This window comes from Asparagus officinalis, chromosome 3 (genome assembly GCF_001876935.1).
Source record: "Asparagus officinalis chromosome 3, Aspof.V1, whole genome shotgun sequence".
Taxonomy (NCBI): domain Eukaryota; kingdom Viridiplantae; phylum Streptophyta; class Magnoliopsida; order Asparagales; family Asparagaceae; genus Asparagus; species Asparagus officinalis.
This window is the reverse complement of record NC_033796.1, coordinates 33782743-33805583: the sequence shown is the minus strand read 5'-3', so window position 1 is coordinate 33805583 and position 22841 is coordinate 33782743. Positions and strand designations below refer to the sequence as shown.

Sequence of the window (22841 nt, the reverse complement as noted above, 5' to 3'; positions counted from 1 at the left end):
CTCCCATAAACTAAAAAGGATATGAGACTTATCCAAGACTGTAGCTTTCATATGTGGGTTGATATTTAATTTATAATATTATATAACCTCATCCATGTGTATATGGAAGCATGAAACTCCAGGCTCCAGCCAACGAGATTACTGGGACCACCGAGCTCCTGTGTGCAGTTTTCGCAAAAAACCCACAACCTTTTATATTTGCAAGAAAGCCCTTATGACCTATCTATTCCTATAAATAAATATATTTCTAACCATGTGCCTAATTTTATCTATTAAGTCCAATCTATTTTTATGAGATTAATTCCTAATCTTGCTAATAAAAGGTAAAAGAAATTAAGCAAATACAAGCTAGTAAATAACTAATATCACAATTGAATCAAATACACAATATTACAAAAGAAAAATAATGAAGACAATAATACGGCATACCTGTTGAAGAAGACACTAACAAAAGAGGTTCCGAAATAAGGGGACAAATTGTTATAAATAATTGACAAATATCACTAAAGAATAATCATAATCATGAAGATAAAATGAACATACATGTTGAAGGAGATGAAGTTACTATAAAAATTATGTAATTTCTTTGTTTATATATAGGCATGATGTGTTGTATGTGATAAGATAACAATTACAATTAGAGTTCTCTTTGTATAAAGATTGACTTATCCAAGACTGTAGATTAAATACAAACTGAAAGCATCCCATAAACTAAAAAGGATATGAGACTTATCCAAGACTGTAGCTTTCGTTTGTGGTTCTTCAATATTACACTATAATCCCATCATAGTTCCCAATTAAAAGTAATAGAAAGTATCTACAATTATTTCATCTTCCATCTACACTGTCTAATACTATCTTATCTATTTACATAGCTACTTGCTTGCGTCTTTTTTCTTTTCTTTTTTCGTTCTTCTTTTTCTTTATTTTTTAGTAGCCACATTTTGAATCACTTATCTTTAGAAATATATTTTAAAAATTACTTGCAACAGACCCATCAAGATAGTGCATAAATATATCTTTTGGGTTTTATTTTCTTCTTCTTTTTCTTTTTTTTAAGCGGCCACGTTTTGAATCACTTAGCTTTAGAAATATATTTTAAAAATTAGAATTTAATTAGTATTAGGATAGTTTAAACTTTATAGGGGTATTTTTGTATACTATAAGATTTTCCCGAACTCGTACTTTTAAAGGGATTATATATGATATAATATGATACACATGTGAAATGATAATTAAGTTACCAACGGTACTCCAAATTTCTTTTCTGGAGTACCGAAGCAAAATCCGCCAACTTATAAAGGATACACATGTGAAATGATAATTAAGTTACCAAATGAATTCTATTCTATATAACTAACTATGAGGAATTCCGAATTCCGTTGGCTGCCAAGTAAGGCTATTTTCTCCGCGTTTTAACAGGTAAAATGAAAATTTACACACCCACCCTTGGACTTTCTGAAGATTACGATTTGGGTTTTTCCCCCTTTCCTGGATTGGCGCATATGTGAGTTTTCTCCTCTAATCCCAAAAACTCCTTTTCCTTCTTCCAATCTGATCATTAGTTCGTCCTTTGCAAAATTTTCCTCTTTTTTCAATTAGTGAGTTCACTTTGCTATTGATAGTGTTACGTCACTGAGAAGAATATCTTATATCGCTTCAAAGACAACTAAGAAATTTAGATTATAGATATATGTTTATATTTTTCTCTTTTATGTTGTTTTATGTTCTTAATCACTTTAATATTTTTGGGTTAATTGCAAGTACACCCCCTTAGCATTGCCTAGCTATGAATAGACCTTTATACTTCAATTTATAGTTATTAATTTATTTGGAAGTAATCAATTCGTGGTTTGTGGCGATGGTAATAGCTCTGGCAGCTTAGAGCATCTCCAACCATAAAACTCAAAATGGTGTAGTTTTTACACCAAGTTACTATTCCATCTCCAACCCATTACACCAAATGTTACACCAAAAAGAATATTCCTTTTATTATTCTTATCTTTTAACATTTTTTGAAATTTAAAATATTTAACAAATTATATAATTATATAATTATATAATACATATAATTAATTATAATAATATATTTTATGAATAAAATAAAAATATAAAAATTAAATGCTAAATCAAAATAATTAAAAAAATAAAAGCTACCATGAAATATTTTGATCATGAATAAAAAGAGAAACATTAAAAACCAACAAAATAATAAACTCCATGCCTAAAAAAAAAAAAATCACTGCGCCAAAGCTACAGTGCTGCGCCAAATCTGGCGCAGCACTGTAGCTCTCCCCCAAAATGGCGCTGGGGAAAGCGTTCGGTTGGAGGAGGAACAGGAACATTTTTTGCGTCAATTTGAGGGGAAAGCGTTCGGTTGGAGAAGCTCTTAGCTAGCATATAGCAAAATGCACTAACCGCAACAAAAAGTATTTGATTAATTATTCACTCAACATTTGAAAATTTTGGAGTATCAATGAAGGATCTGTTATTCTGCGTTGCATGATTTATCAAGCAACTCTAAAGGGAAAAATCAATATGCAAGCACCTAGTACTTTTGCATACGTTACTGTTTATTTAACTTTTGAAATGAGTTGTTTAAAATAATTATAAAAATGTTGTTTAGAGAAGTATATTCTTCTTTTTGTACAATTGCAACTGGTTGCAAAATGGAGTTGTTTAAAACGCAGCCGATAGAATTCCGCAACTAACTTATAGGCAACTGTGAACAAACGCTTTCGAAAAAAAAAACTGTTAACAAACTAAATCTTATATCGTATATATTCCCGAGAAATAATTATAAATAATCTTCATCACGAACTAAACAGTCATATATCCTCTACTAGCCTTCTCTTTGTGGAGTCTGTGCTACTCATCAAGTTCTCATTTCTCTCTGATATAAATTATTATCTCCTCTGTTCTTTGATTTCTTCTTCTTACTTACTTTGGTCGTTGTAGTTTTGTGTGATAAGAAATGGCACCGCCAGTAGTAACGTCGGGCATCGAGAAGGAGGAGTTCGAGGGGAAGATCACCTTCTATGTGGTGGTTTGCGCAATTATGGCAGCCACTGGTGGTCTTATGTTTGGTTATGATGTTGGGATCTCAGGTTTGTTTCTATGTTTTTTTTTCCGAATAAAAAAACTTTTTGAGTTTATTATGATTTTTCCGGTTTGATCTGTGGTTGATTACATCTTCATACAAGATTAGTGTAAGATTTTATAATATAAGATTGGTATAATATGTTTACTTCTTCCAAAAGGGTGCTTTTGAAATAGTGATAAATAAGATCTATTTTTTTATTTGAAAAACAGTAATGAGTAAGATCTAATTATTATTAAATATGTATTATTTGTAGTTATATGTTTAAGTGTAAAATTTAGATCTATTTCTTTTAATCGTGGGACTTTTTTTTAAGTGGAGTGATACATATATATATGCAACTTAAGTAATTAATGAATGTTTAATTTTAATTTGGAATTATATGTTAGACTCTTAGTCACGTAGTTCTGGTGTTCATTTCTATTTCATGTTAAGAGATTACATGCTTTATAAATTTTAATACGTAACTTTTATTTTCTTCTTTTTTTCTAAGTAGACCAGTGATTTTATTTATTAGTTGAATATATTAACAAAAAACTAAATTGCACACTATTTTGTCCCCATATTTTCCCTTTTTCTCTTTTGCTTTTGATTTTTCGGCATATAAGTTCATCAAAAGCTCATGCATCACAAGCTAATGCTCTGTTTGATCTCTCTTTATCTTACATGCAACCTTCACATGGATGCCGACTAATAAATTTTGATATAAAAGTAAAATTTTGATATAAAAGTAAAATATAACTTTGATCTTTAGTTTGGGTTTCTTAAAAAAGGTTATCTTTCTTTCAAAAAACAAGTTATTTTTTCCCCTTCGGAGTTAAACTTTCTGTTAGTTTTTGAGTGGAGAGTAAAGATATTTTGGTTTCCTTCAGAGCCTGCATGGAGAAATTTCTCAGCCTGCATAAAAGTCTTATTATTACTTTGATGCTTTTTTTTTTAATTTAGATCACTATTGGGACAAATGCATAAACTTTTGTTTGGGAATATTTTCGCATTTTGTTGTTTTAACATAATAAGGTGCTGTTATTTATTGATATTCAATTTTTTATTTGTTCATGTAATTCTATATCATATAGGAACTATATTTCTTATATAAAAACATCGGCAATCTCATATACCTTTAAATTTTGCTTATGATAGGAGGAGTAACATCAATGGACGATTTCTTAGAGAAATTCTTCCATGGAGTCTATATAAAGAAGCACCGAGCTTACGAGGACAATTATTGCAAGTATGACAACCATGGACTCCAACTGTTTACTTCGTCGCTGTATCTTGCAGCTATCTTTTCCAGTTTCATTGCCTCGAAGACCTGCACAAAATTTGGTCGGAGACTAACAATGCAAGCTGCCTCTATGTTGTTCTTAGCTGGAACAATCCTTAATGCTTCAGCACAGAATCTTGCAATGCTCATCGCTGGGAGACTTCTTCTTGGCCTTGGTGTTGGTTGTGCAAATCAGGTAAAATTTCCAATTATTTGTAAATTAGTACCAAAGTTCTTTTATCATAGATTTGGAATCTATGTTGGTATGTGTATGTTCTAATTAGTTCTAAACTATGAAAGTGTGCATTATACATTTGTAGTGCATTGTACTCGTAATGTATTTGAGACACCATTATCAGATTTGCAATGTAATTTCAGTCCTTTTATTTCATTACCAAGGTCTCAAGATATAGTAGTAATTAAATTACCTACAGAATTATCCCATCCTTTTTGTTCATGTTTCTCTATTCATTTTGACACCCTGTGTGATATTTGGATAGCTAGCTCCATACAGTCTTGTGCTATGTTATGCTACAATATCTAATTTTCTTTCACAAAATTCTCCATTTTTCTTGTTTAAAAGACATTTTATATGATATGAGCTTGTGACTAAATTTTGGTTATATATTTTTTTCCTTGATCATGTGTCTTTTGTGCTCAATAAAGAGGTCTTTTCCTATTATTTTAGAATGTTGACCTTCTCAAATTTTTATCTCAACGAATACTACTTGTTAATGATATACAATTCACATCTCTTTAACAATTCCATTTTATTTCTTATGTTTTATATTTACTTCATTTATTTTCAGGCAATCCCCTTATTCTTATCAGAAATTGCGCCAGTAAAGCACCGAGGAGGACTCAACGTCCTATTCCAACTCGCTGTAACTATTGGCATCCTTGTCGCTAACCTCATTAACTACGGAGCAACAAGCATCCACCCATGGGGTTGGAGACTAGCCCTCGGCTTAGCTGGAGTGCCAGCGAGCTTATTATGCATCGGTTCCTTCATAATCACAGAAACTCCGACAAGCCTCATCGAAAGAAATAAACATGAACAAGGACTCGCCGCTCTCAAAAAAATTAGGGGAACTGATAATGTTCTTGCAGAGTATGATGAAATTGTTCACGCCTGTGAAGTTGCTAATGAAGTAAAGCATCCGTTCAAAAATCTCATGCACAGATCCAATCGTCCTCCGTTGGTTATTGGGATTTGGATGCAGATATTTCAGCAGTTTACAGGGATTAATGCCATAATGTTTTATGCGCCGGTTTTATTTCAGACTGTTGGATTCAAGAACAATGCATCCTTGTTGTCTGCAGTCATTACGGGTACTGTTAATGTGGGCTGCACCATAATTTCTGTCATGTATGTGGATAAAGCTGGAAGGAGGACATTACTTCTCTCTGCTTGTGTGCTTATGTTGATTGCTCAGGTTTGTCTACTGACTTGAATAAAGAAGGCTAAGCTTAGTTGTGAAACAATTATCATCTAAAAACATGCATATTCATAGGTAATCTAGTATCCTTAGCTTCTCTTCTTCTCTACTCTGTAGGTATCTCATACTTTTACAACGAAAACGACAAATTAACTCATGTTCTAAGTTCTTATTTATTTATCTTCATACCGTCTGCAGACGACAATTGGAGGCATTCTTCAAGCATACTTGAAATCCACCAACAACCTTGATCGTAATGTGGCCGTGGCAGTTGTTGCGTTTGTGTGCATTTATGTTGGAAGTTTTGCGTGGTCGTGGGGTCCTCTCGGTTGGTTGATTCCCAGCGAGACATTCCCTTTGGAGACGAGGACAGCAGGTTATGCCTGTGCAGTGAGCACGAACATGCTCTTCACTTTTCTCATCGCTCAAGCTTTTCTTTCCATGTTGTGTCATATGAGAGCATCCATATTCTTCTTCTTTTCCGGATGGATTCTTGTTATGTCGTTTTTCGTCATATTCCTCTTGCCCGAGACGAAGAATATTCCTATTGAAGAGATGGTTGATAGAGTTTGGAAGAACCATTGGCTTTGGAAGCGTTTTATGAATGACAACAAAAATGACGACAGGAAAGTGAGCAAGTTGGAGAGAGGGGCTTCTAGGTGATTTAACTCGCGATGAAGATCGCCTTTGAAACCTTTTTTTCCCTCCCCCCTTTTGAACATGATATTAGATTTGTTCATTGGTTATCAATTTCTCCGAGGGAGATGATAGAACCTTATTTGTCAAATTTGGGGGGCCTTATGGACCCTGTTTTAGACAAATGATCCTTCATTGTTAGTTCTTATGTGGTTTCTTAAGATAATGGTTTGAACTTTGAAGTAGTTTCCATTAGATTTTTTTTGTTGGTGATTAGTTTTTCCATCTTATACGCTTTCTTGTTTTTTAGATAGCCTACATAAATAGATGCAAGTCGATAAGTTCCCGTGAACTTTTTTTTTTGTGAGAACTGAGGTCAATTTCAAACCTATGTGCTTCGAGAAACCAAACCAAACAAACGCCGGGATAAAGTCCAACCAAATCAAAATAACGACAAAAAACACAAACAACCAATTTTAACGTGGTTCGGCAAGTTGCCTACGTCCACGGGGTAAGAAAGGGGATGAATTTTTCACTATAGAGAATGAGAGTACAAACTGAAATTACAAATCGCTTAAACCAATCAACTAATCTCACCAACACAGCTCTCAATCTCTCAAACAATAACCATAACCAATAGCTCAGAAAGATCTTTTCTGTTGTCCAATATCCAAAAAACAATTCCCAATCAAAGCCAAAGAAACCCTAAAACGTGTGTTTGTATTTATAGCAAACACCAATCTCAATCAAAACAGGAAACCAAGCCCAGGCCCAGACCCAATCCGCGGTCGACCACCGAACACATTGCGGTAGACCATGACAACAAAACCCAAAAATCAATTACAGTGTCTCGTGGTCGACCGTTGCGCCAGTCGACGCAGTCGACCCCCAAAAGTCCAGAGACTTTTCCTTGTGTTATGCACGTTCACTGTCGACCACCGCGCTACCCACGGTCCACCGCGCAACTTACAAATTGTTCTATCTCCAATTTTCTAAACCTCCTTGTTTCCTCTTCACTCCATTCATTCATGATAGGTATATCCTAAAAAGGATAAACTATCTAAAATTTTGATTACAAGGAATGCTATTTAGCAAGCAGCACATGATTGCTATCTAAATTCCTGTGTACATGGGCTTATATTGCCCACACTTGAGACATGGGCTTATATTGCCCACACTTGATACTTGGCACACATGATGAGTATAGTTAATCCAATTTTGCTTCATTATAGTCATTTCTAGGTTTAAATGGATTATATTTTGTAATATCATGACGTGTATTAAGTAGTTGCCCATATTATCAAACATAATTGAATTTATATTATGGTCTGTTTGGATAATGGAAGTATTGGAAGTAATAAGTAGTTTATAGAAGTAACTTTCAAAACTATGAAGTAGGAAGTAGTGGAAATATCATTTTTTTTTTGTTTCATATATTTTTAGAAGTAATAGAAGTAGAACTTATTCCTCTTCATTTACTTTTTTTGTTTGGATAACATTTGGAAATATTACTAGGAAGTAATTTTACCAATAAAAAGTTGTTAGAAGTAACTAATAAAGGAAATATTAATAAAAAAATATTTATTTCCTAATTAATATGCATTTCAACTACTTCCGAGCTACTTCTGAGTATTGAGGATTGGAAAGATATTTTGGAAGTAAGGATGACACGTAGACACCACATAAGCGTTTAGGGAAGTATTGGAAGTAAATTTTTTAGAAAACCAAACACACTTTTTGTAGGATATCTAGATGCTCTAAGCGGAATTGCAGGAAACGTTTTCCTAACATCTAAACGAAGGATCTATTGCATAAATCAATTGGATTAAGAAAAAGGAAAAACGATTACCTCTTGATGCGTGTTCAAAGCCTTCTCTAATGGAGAGATTAAGAGTCTCACTTGAAAACTCCTCTAGTTGATCCACCCAAGCAAAGATCTGGATCCTTAGAAATCAACTACTAGGTTGAAGATGAAAGTTTTTTTTTTTTGGGAGAGAAAGTAGTAACACTTTTACGTATATAGAGAAAGTGGAATTGGATTGGATTTTCTAAAAGAAAAACCACTCTTATTTATAATCCACAAATTAAAGTCATATTTAATTCTATAATTAAATATAATCCACTAATTAAAGTCATATTTAATTCTATAATTAAATATTATCTTTTATAACATTTATAAATAAATTTATCCTTTATTTAACAATAACTCCTTATTATTAATAAACTCTATTTTGAAGTTATATCTTATATAACTTTATATTATATACTTTATATAATAATTCTCCCAATATATCCAGTCCATAAACTCTTAGGGTGTGACCTCGTAGGACCCAATTATAATAGCAATGAACTTTATAACATAAAGTCCATAAATCATAGTTGGCTTCTAGCAAAGCACTATGACTACCTAAAATAACCGGATTGTAAATCTCCATTAAATGTCCCATACCATAATTAGTAATTGCACATTCGATTAAAGGACACAATTCCTTCAATCTCCCACTTGTCCTTGAAACAAGTGTGCAATGTTAAAATTCCTTTGTCACTTAATGTCTTATTTGACTATATGATGAAACTCATCTTTATCGCCAAATATGTTTCTTGAACTCTTGAGATCGAACTGTCAGTACAAATGATTACTAATAATCCATCTGAGCATGGCCATGCGTTTTTCACAGTTCTCACTCTTCAAGTGGCCGAGACACCGTTCCTTTCCAAATGTATCATGGTATACATGGAATAGGAGGACATATTCAATCTTGTAAGACTATATCTCCCACTCAACTTTTGGCAATCCCAATCACTACTTTTATAACTGCCTGTTACGGTCAGCGTTTAGCAGCGTCAAAGACATACCAGCAGTCAAATGATGACTATATCATACTCATGTCTAAGGAACTCACTAATCATGAATAATCCTAGAACTCTGCAGAAAGAACCCGAAGAGTTCTATGATAGGTCTGTCTGATATGTATCACCATACATACCTATGTAATCGATTAGACATCTCCATGTCCCTATAACACATGAAACCCGGTGTTATCAATCAATCTCACAATATGGTCTTGAATTAAGTCATTTGTATCCTAGTTAATGACTCAGACCATGAACAACTAATAATTTTATAATATCAGTTCACTTAATGGGGTTTCATTTACCAAAACAGTTTTGATGAGCCCATTTGATAATTATTAAATTATTCGGATACTTTATCTAATCCCAAGCAGTGATTAAATAATAATATGATACTCATATATATAAATCAAGCATAAATGTCTGTAATAACGAAAATATTTCAAAATATTTCTCCAATGTGTCTGAGCCCTTTGGCCCGAGTGTGACTATCATGCTTGGGCCTAGGCAAGGGCTTGGTCAAAGGATCTGCAATGTTGTCGTCAGTGTGCACTTTGCACATCCTCACGTCTCCTCTATCAACATAGTGTCTGATCAAGTGGTACTTTCGTTGGACGTGTCTAGATCTGGAGCTAGAGCTAGGTTCCTTGGCTTGAGCAATGGCGCCATTGTTGTCACAATAGACGTCAATTGCTCTAGAAGTGCTAGGAACAACACCGAGCTCAGCTATTACCTGTCTAATCCATACCGCCTCCTTAGCTGCTTCACTAGCAGCAATGTACTCTGCTTCCGTTGTAGAATCTGCTATTGTCCCTTGCTTTGAGCTCTTCCAACTGACGGCTCCTCCATTCAGAATGAAGACATATCCAGACTGAGATTCAAAATCATCTTTATCTGTCTGGAAACTCGCATCAGTGTAGCCCTTGACGATCAGCTCGTCATCACCTCCATACACTAAGGCATTATCCTTAGTTCTTCTCAAGTACTTTAGAATGTTCTTGGTTGCACACCAATGTGCCTCTCCAGGGTTTGATTGGTATCTGCTGCACATACTCAAAGCGTGCGCAACATCTGGGCGAGTACAAGTCATAGCATACATGATGGATCCTATGGCTGAGGCATAGGGAATCCTACTCATTTTCTCAATTTCACCTGGTGTTTTAGGACACTGGCTTTTACTGAGACGTAAGCCATGTTGCATAGGAAGGAATCCTTTCTTAGAATTCACCATATTAAATCTAGCAAGGACCTTATCTATATAAGTTCCTTGACTTAGACCAATAAGCCTCTTAGACCTATCTCTATAGATCTTAATGCCTAATATGTACTCTGCCTCTCCTAGATCCTTCATTGAGAAATACTTCTTAAGCCATTCCTTGACTGTCTCCAGCATAGGAATATCATTTCCAATGAGTAATATGTCATCCACATATAGAACCAGGAAGGCCACTTTGCTCCCACTAAACTTCTTGTAAACACATGGCTCTTCTTCGCATCTGATGAAATCAAACTTTTTGACCACTTCATCAAAACGAAGATTCCAACTCCTGGATGCTTGCTTAAGTCCATAGATAGACTTCTTAAGCTTGCATACTTTCCTAGGATTCTCTGGATCCTCAAAACCTTCTGGTTGCATCATGTATACATTTTCTTCTAAATATCCATTTAGAAAAGCGGTCTTGACATCCATTTGCCATATCTCATAATCATAATAAGCGGCAATTGCTAGGATTATCCTAATGGACCTGATCATAACAACCGGTGAGAACGTTTCATCATAGTCAATACCATGAACTTGTCTAAATCCTTTGGCAACTAATCTTGCCTTGTAGACAGAAACATTTCCATCCTTGTCTGTCTTGATCTTGAAGACCCATTTGCATCCAATGGGTTTTACCCCATCAGGCAAATCTATCAAGTCCCATACTTGATTCTCAGACATGGAGTCCATTTCGGATTTCATGGCTTCAAGCCATTTTTCGGAGTCGGGGTTCGCCATTGCTTGTTTATAGGTAGCAGGCTCATCATTCTCTAAAAGTAGAACGTCAATGCTAGCATTCAAGACGAAATCCTCATATCGTCTAGGTTGCCGCCTTGGCCTGTTTGATCTCCAAAGTGGTCCAACAGCTGGAGAGACTTTAGCAGGAGGATTGACCACATCAGTATGTGGGACCTCGGGTGCTTCATCTACCTGAGGAATTGCATCTTGAATATGGGTGGTTTCCCTTTGAGAAGGTACACCTCCAAAATCAAGTTCCTCTGTGACATCTTCTATGTCCTCATGCTGTTGGGTTTGTTGCTCAGGTTGAATCTCATCAAGCTGAACATTTATCCCACTTGACTTCTTGGAAAAGAAATCCTTTTCCAAAAAGACACTATCCCGAGCAACAAACACTTTGTTCTCAACGGGATTGTAGAAATAATAACCCCTCGTTTCCTTGGGGTAACCTATAAAGAAGCATTTGTCTGATTTGGGTGCGAGCTTATCAGATAGTAAACGCTTTACATAAGCCTCGCATCCCCAGACCTTCAGAAATGACAAGCTGGGAGGCTTCCCAAACCATATCTCATGTGGTGTCTTATCAACTGATCGGGACAGAGTCCTGTTTAGTGTGAACGCAGCGGTAATGAGGGCATAACCCCAAAAGGATGTAGGAAGATCAGCAAAACTCATCATTGAGCGGACCATGTCTAACAATGTTCTGTTTCTCCTCTCAGATACACCATTCAGTTGTGGTGTACCTGGTGGAGTCAGTTGTGTTAGAATACCACAACTCCTCAAATGATGGTCGAATTCTTGGCTTAAATATTCACCCCCTCGATCTGATCGAAGTGCCTTTATCTTCTTGCCTGTTTGTGTCTCAACTTCATGCTGAAATTCTTTGAACTTTTCAAAAGACTCAGATTTATGTTTCATTAGGTAGATATACCCGTATCTACTAAAATCATCAGTAAATGTAATGAAGTATCGATAGCCTCTCCTAGCTTCTATGCTCATAGGTCCACACACATCGGTATGTATGAGAGCTAAGAGCTCAGTAGTCCTTTCACTTGTACCTTTGAAAGGTGACCTTGTCATCTTACCCATTAGACATGATTCACATGTTTCAAATGATTCTAAATCAAATGACTTTAGGCTACCAACTGTTTGGAGTTCCTTCATGCGTTTAATGCTAATGTGGCCTAGGCGACAATGCCATAGATTGGCTTCACTTATGTCATTCGACTTTTGCCGTTTTTGTATCAACATTATAAACTTCAGATTTGAGATCCAATATGTATAATCCACTATTATTCATATGTGCTTGAGCATAAAAGATGTCATTCTTAAAAATAGAAAAACAATCCTTAATGACAAAATTATAACCCTCAAGGTTCAAAACTGAAATTGAAATCAAATTCTTAGTAATAGAAGGAACAAAATAACAATTATAAAGTTCTAAAACCAAGCCAGAAGGTAGCGGTAGACTATAATCTCCAATGGCAAGTGCAATAACTCTTGCTCCATTTCCAACGCGAAGATCTGTCTCACCCTTCTACAACCGTCTCCTATTTCGTAGTCCCTTCACATTCGAAATAATGTGAGAACCACAACCGGTATCTAATACCCAAGAATTGGAGTTAGTTGATAAGATTTCAATGACGCAAATACCTGAAGCAGAGGCACCCCTCTTCTTATCTTCCAGATATTTGGGGCAGTTTCTCTTCCAGTGCCCCTTAGCCTTGCAGTAGAAGCAGTCATGCTCAGCAGCCACCTTTATTTTAGGTGTGTTTCCCTTAGGTGGAACAACTGTCTTGCCCTTCCCTTAGGACTGTTGCTTCTTCTATGGCCCTTTCTTAAACCCTTTCCCTTTGTTGACCATAAGAACATCATTCCTAGGTTCAACCAAGACATTTTGCTCAGTAGTTTTGAGCATAGCATGCAGCTCATTGAGGGTCTTACCCATGGCTCCCATGTGATACATCTGCCTGAAATTGGCAAATCCATCATGTAAGGAATACAGGATCATATCTGTAGCCATCTCAACATTGTAGGGGTTCCCAAGTCGAGCCATCCTGTCAAACAGGCCTATCATGTGGAAAACATGTGGCCCCACTGGTTTCCCCTTTTCGAGCTTGCTTTGCAATATGAACTTAAGGGTCTCATACCTCTCAATCCTGACCTGCTCCTTAAAGAGATCTCTAAGATTTCTCATAATTGTATAGGCATCCTGATCCTCAAACCTCCGTTGAAGACCAGGTTCCATGGCAGCCAGCATGAGGCAAGTAACATTCCTTGACCTCTCGCATATTGTTTTGTGACGTGCCTTATCCTCATCAGATGAGGTGACAATCAGCTCTGGGATGGGTGTTTCTAGGACATCCTCTTGGTCCTCAGACCTGAGAATAATTCTCAGATTTCGTTCCCAATCAAGAAAATTGGTGTCGTTCAACTTGCTTTTCTCAACAATTGAGCGGAGCGTGAATTTGAGGTGTTCAGTAGACATAGTAACTACAAAACATAAATTGAAATATGCAGATAAATTATGCTTTAAATGCAAAAATTTTATTTTAGACATGTTCTAAATAACAAGTTATTGCATATTCTACTCAATATAATATTGTCCCTTGTGAGTAAAATAATTCCAAGATCCTATCTTAGATGAAACTTGAGCGTACTAAGGCACTTCCCCAAATCTCATGTAATCAAGGTAAGTAAATGCTTTACTAATTATAACACTTTATAATTCTTGGTTGATGGCCACATCATATGTTAACTCATCCTTATGCCTCAAGATCTAAAACTAAGTCTTTTGGCCTCTTGTCGAGTATAACCATATCAAGGCAGCATGCCCCTATTAGACATACCCGTACTATCCCAAGGTCAAGGAAGGACACCTCGCTAGGGCGAAAACTATCCAACGAATTCCAAGGGCCTCATGGTTATGACATGGAAAGGCATAATCTCAATATTCTTTTAAGGGACTTTTAGCATGTAATGGTTGTCTATATATAAGCGAACTAAATAATATAAATAAACAAGCATTCATGCAAGGCAAGAGATAATAAAAACATTCACATATACTGAGCATCATGCTTATCGGCTGATGCATCATGTGAAGACAAAAAAACAAACCCTCCCAACAGAATGTACAACTATGTTCATGATGTTTCTAGACTTCCGATCACTCCATGCATCAGTCATTATCGAACAACCATTGACAACACAAGTCTTTTTGTAAATATGTCTCACTCAGTTCATACATGATGGAGCTTGCAAATGACTTCCAAACAAGCCAGTAGCTTTTAACATTTGATGGAAAGAGGAAAGCGTGGCAGTATGAAATGGAATGCCAGCTTCATTGAACTATTTAGAGATGTATTATAATACATCCTCACTTTTCTTCTTTTTAAGCTTGGCGTCCTTCGTTGGTTGTTTTTCCTTTGCTACTATTTGGGTAATCTCCTTGGGAGAACGAGCGGTGAAGGAGTCTATTGGTCCAATTACCTTGTGGGAGGATGACGAGCTTCTTTGACTACTCAATGAGATGGAGTTATGCTGTAGAAACTTTAGATGCTCTAAGCGGAATTGCAGGAAACGTTTTCCTAACATCTAAACGAAGGATCTATTGCATAAATCAATTGGATTAAGAAAAAGGAAAAACGATTACCTCTTGATGCGTGTTCAAAGCCTTCTCTAATGGAGAGATTAAGAGTCTCACTTGAAAACTCCTCTAGTTGATCCACCCGAGCAAAGATCTGGATCCTTAGAAATCAACTGCTAGGTTGAAGATGAAAGGTTTTTTGGGAGAGAAAGTAGTAACACTTTCACGTATATAGAGAAAGTGGAATTGGATTGGATTTTTTAAAAGAAAAACCACTCTTATTTATAATCCACAAATTAAAGTCATATTTAATTCTATAATTAAATATAATCCACTAATTAAAGTCATATTTAATTCTATAATTAAATATTATCTTTTATAACATTTATAAATAAATTTATCCTTTATTTAACAATAACTCCTTATTATTAATAAACTCTATTTTGAAGTTATATCTTATATAACTTTATATTATATACTTTATATAATAATTCTCCCAATATATCCAGTCCATAAACTCTTAGGGTGTGACCTCGTAGGACCCAATTATAATAGCAATGAACTTTATAACATAAAGTCCATAAATCATAGTTGGCTTCTAGCAAAGCACTATGACTACCTAAAATAACCGGATTATAAATCTCCATTAAATGTCCCATACCATAATTAGTAATTGCACATTCGATTAAAGGACACAATTCCTTCACTTTTTTGTTTGGAAGTAGCAGAAGTAGTCTCTACTTCTTTTACTTCAGCTACTTTGTATAGAAGTATTGGAAGTAAGAAGTAGATTATAGAAGTAATTTTCAAAACTATGAAATAGAAAGTAGTGGAAAAAGCAATTTTTTGTTTGTTTCATATATTTTTAGAAGTAATGGAAGTAGAACTTCTTCCTCTTCATTTACTTTTTTTCGTTTGGATAATATTTCAAAATATTACTAGGAAGTAATTAACTGATATTATGCAAAAACTCGTATCCATTTGCATATACTTGTTTTATGCAAAAACTAATATTATTAACTGATATTATGCAAATCCCCCGACCCTCTTCTTCTTCTCTTCAATCAATTCAAAGAAACTAACTCGAATATCTGTAATCGAATGGATTCATGCAACAAGAGGGTCTTGAAGGGAATTGACACTCGCCTCGGCTTGCAATGAACCGGTAAGCAGTTTATACAATGGCGTGTTGAATCATTGACATACGTCGCCGCTGCGTTAAAATCAAAGAAAATGCTTAATTAATCAGTTTTTATGTTGCCATTTGTTTAGGATCGAGGAGGCTGAGGCACGAAAGATTGTATATCTACAAAATATTCATATGATTTCTATAAAAAAAACTAGAACTAACTAAATTTTGTTCACTTCTCTATTTGAAAATCAATTTTTCATGGTGGACCCCTATATTAACTTCCGCCGTATTCAGTGCATTTGAAGACAGAAAAATATCAAGGAAATAGAGATGCCACGTAGGCGTCACATCATCATTTAAGGAAATAGTGAAAATAGATTTTCAAGAAAAAAACGTACATTTTTGTCTAGAAGTAGCAGAAGTAGCCTCTACTTCTGCCATTTCACAATTATTTCCATGCAAACAAACAGGCCCTTAGCTGCAATTGGACTCTCACGAGGCCCGTATACTTAAACCCAAATACTCACTAATTAAACTTAATTTTCCTCCTAATTATCTTTAATTGAAGATTCCAAAATACGAAAACTAGTTGATAAAAATTATAAAATGTCTTTTCTTATGATATTGCAATACTTAATGAATTTATTTTAGTGAATATTATTATGATTTTTTGCTCCCTAGTAGGGGTGGGCGTGAGTTGGGCCTGTTTAGGCCCGTGACCTGGCCCGCTGGGTTTAAGGTCGGGCCAGGTCTGCCCTAAGCCCGGCCGAGTCAGTGTGGGCTGGACTTACTTCTCTAATCCCGGGTCTAGTACTGGACCTGGCCCGACCCACGATCCTCCTAGGTGCGGGCCGGATCTGACCCGACGCATGACCAGTGGATCATGGGTCGGCGCATAGGATTTTCGTCCATCTTTTTTTCTATGTTTGTATTTTATTAATTATATTGAACTTGTATTTATAATTATAAAATTATTTTTAATTTATTTTTTAGTAACTTAAACTTGTATTAAACTATTTAAAACTTGTATCACATTTTTAACCCTTCCAAATAGACAGTAGCAAGCTTAAAAACTGTTGCTTTGTTTCTTAATAGGCCAAAAAAAGCGTATAAGCCAAAGACCTAAGGCCTTTTGGCTTGGCTAGTAGCTAGCTACAGACCCAAAAGACTAAAGGAACAACTAGTCTAACCAAAAAATATATATCATGGACCGAGTCGGGCGTGGGCCGAGCCTACTTCTCTGACCTCAGGCTTGGATCTGGACCCGGCCCTACCTGTGACCTAGGTATATCATGAGTCGGGTGGGGCTAGCCCACTATAGGTTGAGCTGGGTCATTGACATGACGGGCTAGGCGGAGTCAGCCTACGGGTTGACCCGGTCCACGTCCAACCCTACCCCAATAGGTCTTCGCCACTGAAGATGATCAACTGACTGATATGCTGCTTTTCTTCTTTTGTAGTTTATACATTTGTTTCAAATTCAAATATCAGATGTACATTAGAAATCTGTGATTGTGAACATTTTCTACTCAATTTCAAGGACAAATTTTCAAAAGCAACATATTTAGAAACTTAATTACAAAAAACGACCTATTTGCAACTTAATTATCAAAATCGATCAAGTTTCAGCCAGTTGGCTGAAACTGGGTTGATTTTGGTAAAAAAATTACGAAACTTCATGGGAATTGAAGTCCCGTGAAGTTTAAGCCATCGTTAAGCAATGTAGTTAACTTCGCCCAAGCTTCACGAGACATAAAGTCCCGTGAAGCTTGAACTTCATGGGACTTGAAGTCTCGTGGAGTTTGGCAGCGCCTATAAAAGGCCCACTCACACACAAAACCCCACTCACGCGCGAATTGTTCCCACCCACACGACCAACCCGACCCTCTTATCCTTTGTTCCTAAAAGCCTATCCCCTTTCTCCTGCCGCCCCCAACCGCCGTCGCTGCCGCTGACCTTACCACCGTCCTGTTGGCTTTTTCATCACTGCCATTGATCGATCTCGCCGCCGTCACCGTCGAAGTTCACTAGAAATTAGGGCATCGACAAATTTTAAATTTTAGGTAAAATCTTAAAACAAAAAGTTTTCTCCTAAATTTTTATATATTCTCCCTATTTCATGCTGATTACTTGTATAAATTTAAAATTTGAAATAAATTTTGAATTATTTATGAATTTTGTGAAGAAAAATTAAATAATTTTGTGTATGAAGTTAGAGGGGAAATTATCAAAAATTGTAAAGTTAGTGTTATTATAAAGGTTTGACATTTGGTTAAAATTATGTATGTCTAAAATTAATATTAGTGGATTTAATGGTAAATAATAATTTTAATGTTTTTCGTGTAATATTAATATTGAACTTTTTACTCTTCAGAGGTAACGATGAATGATCGAATCATAATTCTTTATTCATATGATGGAAAGATTAATTACCTCGAGAATATTATGCCCGTGTATGAAGAAGGTGTGACGAAGCCGTTGTTTATACCAAAATCATATACTTTTGATGAATTGGTTAATGACTTACACAAACTTACATTAACCAATTCACGTGAGTATCACCTTAATATTATTTGCAATTATCTTGTTATGGGGAACAGAACAAGCGGCATTCAAATCTCGAGTGACTACGATATGAGTCTTGTTGGAATATTGCACGACGAGAAGCGTTCGATGAAATTATTTATTGAAAAGCATCACAGAAATTTAGGCAAATCGGTGAATCACGATGGAGTATACTCTCACATGTTGGAGGACCTTGAAGTTGACTCTGCCGGTTTTTTATCGCTGCAACAAGATGTAGGATGGACACATTCATAATACTTGAGCGGTCCTTTGTTTGTGGACACTTCAAATGCCTTCGATGATAGCGCTCCCCATCAAGATCTAATGCCTTCCGAGTGGCGATAGAAGATGATAATGCAAGTATTAATTCCGAGGATGATGATAAAGATGATGGCTTACAAATCAATAGCATGATGTGTTTGATAGATCGTGATGAAGGGGACAACCAATATATTAACTGATGTTACTCTAACAATGAGTATGTCATGTTAGAGGATCCGCCACCCGATGAACTTCATGAAGAAGAATGGATTGATAACTCTACAATAGAAAGTATTCCTATCGGCACTAATGTAGTTGATGATACACAGGGCGAATGTTCGCGTCAAAAGTTAATTTCTTTGAGGAATTCATTACAACTTCAGACGTTTACAACGAATTCAAAAGAAAAGTCTTTTTATAAGATCTCTCTACACAAAGGAAATTAAAAAAATTATAACTTTCTAGAAAACACATGCAGAGAGATCGTTTATTGATCTTCTACTTACGTGGGATCTTTGCCGGTACCGGGGTTTACCCGTGGACCACCAAATGGTCAGATCCGATTGATTTCGTTATCTCATGAAGGAGGCAAGAAATTAAAGTGAATATCTCAGCAACGATGAGATAAACACTCTTCTTGAGATCACAGCAACGATGCGATCTCGAGGGAAGTGGATGAATGAGTCTAAAGCGACTGCAGATCTATCAAACTCTCCTCCTTTTTGTCGAAGAACTCGCCAAGAACCTGCTTCCGCCTTGCTAAAATTTGTGCTCCTCACTCTCCAATTCGACAGGGCTTCACCGTTGCTCTAAAATTTCCGACCCCCATGAATAAAGGCCCTATGACTATATTTATAGGCTTCAGAAGCTCTCCTTTCAAATAAGAACGAACGATTTGATCTTATCCTCAGTTGTAACCACTTAACCACGTTCAAAGATAGCCTCAAATCAGTTAAAGAGGCTGTGGACTGAAGGAATCTCAAAATCTTATCGAAAAATAGGTTTTTGGGAAGTTGTATAGGTAAAAATAGCCTTTCTGGGTGTGAGACACCATTGGTGTCTCGGCCATGGGCAAAACACCAGTGGTGTCTTGGCCGTTGGTCGAGACATTGTTTGGTGTGTTTAGATTGTTTCGCCTCTAATTCTCCCGTCTGATCTCGGAATGACGTGGTTCAAAATGTATTGGAAAGATGGCGAATAGATCTACAACCTCCCATAGGCAAAACACATATGGAGTGAACAAGACATGAGTGGCACTTCGCCTTTCGTCAGTGAAACGAAACTCCCGATCAAGTTATTTTTTTCGCTATTTTACTGTCCCGTTAACTCGTATGTTTTGTCAACTTGCTTCGTGCGCTTGATAGCTTCCTTACAGCATTAGATAATCTTTGTTGACTTGGATAATAATGTTCATCATCTTTTCTCCGTCTAGAGCTGCGTGCGGGAACCTATAGGTAATTTTTAACGCCTACAGATACCCTCTCCAAAGTGTTTCAGTCTCATTTTTTATAGAAGAGCCTAGAATACTTTGAATATGATATGCGTGGACTTCGTTGACTTCTTCAGCTTTTAGTCTATTTAGTATTTTGTCGAATAGTTAAAATTCTTCTGATGCTGCGTTTATCATCTGACCATTGTCGAAATCTTGAACTGAAGCTGGTGTGTTGATTCCCAAATTATAGATCATGTCATTAAATCAATATTGAACTGATTATCTTCGTCAGCGATTCGTATCTGAATCATGATTAAAATCCCAGAATTATCCTTTGATCGGGAATTGATTTGAGCCTTATTTCGACAAAAATTACCAATGCGTTGACTAGCGTGGGCCTGCATTGACTCATGGCTACGCATTGACTCATGGCTACGCATTGACTGGTGTTGGCTTTCATCACAATGCATTGGCTGGCGTTGACTCATGGCTACACGTTGACCGGTGTTGACTCATGGCTACGCTTGACCGGCATTGCCTCATGGCTACGCGTTAACCGATGTTGACTCATGGCTACACGTTGACCGGTGTTGACTTTCATCGTAACACGTTGGCTGGTGCTAAATTTTATCGTAACGCGTTGACCGATGTTGACTCATGGTCATGCACTGACCGTCGTTAACTTTTATCACAATGCATTGACCGGTGTTGACTTTCATCATAACACGTTGATCGGCATTGACTCATGGCTATGCGTTGATCGATGTTGACTTTCGTCATAACGCGTTGACCGGCGTTGACTCATGACCGGTGTAAACACAGTTTATATTCATATGTTAACTGGAGTCTACACAGTTTAAGCTCTTAAGATGTTTAAGCGTGGAGGGCCAGTTTATACTCATATACTCCTGAAAGTTTCGGGAATCAGTTTAACCTCGTGTACCCGTTGGAAGTTCAAGGAGATGCAGTTTATACTCATATACTCATCGTAGTGACGCGGGCGTGTTGAGAATGTATCGAACGTATGCCAGAGAAGCTCTTTGTGCGATACTGTTTCTTTTGCCTCGCGTGAGCGAGACAGGTACAACTGCCTACGATATTACTATCGGACTGAATTGGCTTAAGTCCGAAACTTGCGTCCTCTTGGGTCATCTTTGTCTACCTTATTAAGTTTGAAACTTTTTTCAAAACCCTAGGAATAGAGTTTTCAAGCCTTCTTCTCCGCAGTTATAGAAATTCGGCTGGAGTTGAGGTTAGCTCGCCTGTTCAAATCCCGAGACCAACTGATGAAGCTGATGTGTCAGTGACTTTTGTACCTTATTATGATTACCCATTCTGTTTAGAACAAATAAGCATAATACTCATAGTATTTTTGGTAAACCCTCAGCCATCAACGGATTTAATGAGCCTTTACCGATTACCGTTTGAATCGGGCTAGCATGTTAATTATTAAACCCGTTTCATATGTAACGTTGTGCTAAGAGAATAAACTCTCTTAGACTTGGTGCTATAATTTTGAATATATAAACTTTGTTATTTTTATGAGAAATGACTAACCGGCAACGCGTGTTAGACGTAGACTTATTACTATTCAGGGTTTAAGATAATATCCCCCAGACGTGAATCATGGTATCCTTTTCACGAAGAAAGGTTAACCGGCAACAATTATTAGACGTTGACTTATTTTTACTTAGGATTTGAGATAAAATCCTACATGCATGTAAGACACGGATTTTGGTGTTATTTAATAACAGCCTACCACGATGTTGAATACGTGGGCTTTTGTCCTTTTTACAGCAAAAGACTAACCGGCAACGCGTGTTACACATAGAATTATCTCTGTTTAGGAGTCGAGATAAAGTTTCCCATGCGTGTAAGGTATGGATTGTGTCTTCTCTTGGAGCAAAGATGAACCCGGTGCTGGAGAGGAGGAATTTTATATTCTATCTCCAGGTCTTCTCTTGGGGCAAAGACAAACCTGATGCTAGAGGGGAAGAATTTTATATTCTATCTCCAGGTCTTTTCTTGGGGCAAAGACGAACCTGATGCTAGAGAGGAAGAATTTTATATTCTATCTCCTGCTGTAAAAGAGACTCAAAGTAGGATCTCCACTTCGAGAATCCTGAAGGTGAAACTAAGAGTAGGATCTTCACTCCGAGAATCAAAAAAATTCGAATAACCCTAACTTTTATAGGATTGGTTTTCTGATCTGAAAATAAATTTCTTGTTTATCGAGACAAAACTCCAACTTTAGCCCTAATTGTTTAAAGATTTGGCCGAGTGGGGGTTTGAGATGATACTAACTTTAATAGGTTTGACCGCTGAATTTAAAAGTGGACATCTCGTTCATGGAAGGAATCGAGAGAGTATTTTGGCTTTTGTCCTAACTGTAAGAAAATTTGACCAAACAAGAAGTGGGAGTATGGTACAAATAACAGTGATGATGTTGACTTGTACAAATCACTCGGTAGGGGTTTTCAGCGTCAAGTGACAAGGACTTAATATGAAAGGGGTTTGCTAATTGTCATGAATCAGTAGCTTGAACTTTTAAATACCGTGTTGGAACTTTAACAT

At 36.5% G+C, this 22841-nt stretch overlaps 1 protein-coding gene across 2 annotated transcripts; it reads left to right on the top strand.

The window, feature by feature from the left end:
* Positions 1491-6694, top strand: LOC109832198 (sugar transport protein 8-like). Of its 2 annotated transcripts, XM_020399632.1 has the most exons (5): positions 1491-1507; positions 2959-3107; positions 4241-4560; positions 5174-5800; positions 6002-6694. In XM_020399632.1, the coding sequence occupies exons 2-5, from the start codon at positions 2975-2977 to the stop codon at positions 6464-6466; spliced, it is 1545 nt and encodes a 514-aa protein (XP_020255221.1). In that variant the 5' UTR covers positions 1491-1507; positions 2959-2974; the 3' UTR covers positions 6467-6694. The 2 variants fall into 2 exon arrangements, with proteins under 2 accessions (XP_020255221.1, XP_020255220.1); XM_020399631.1 differs by lacking the exon at positions 1491-1507 and having other exon boundaries at positions 2843-3107.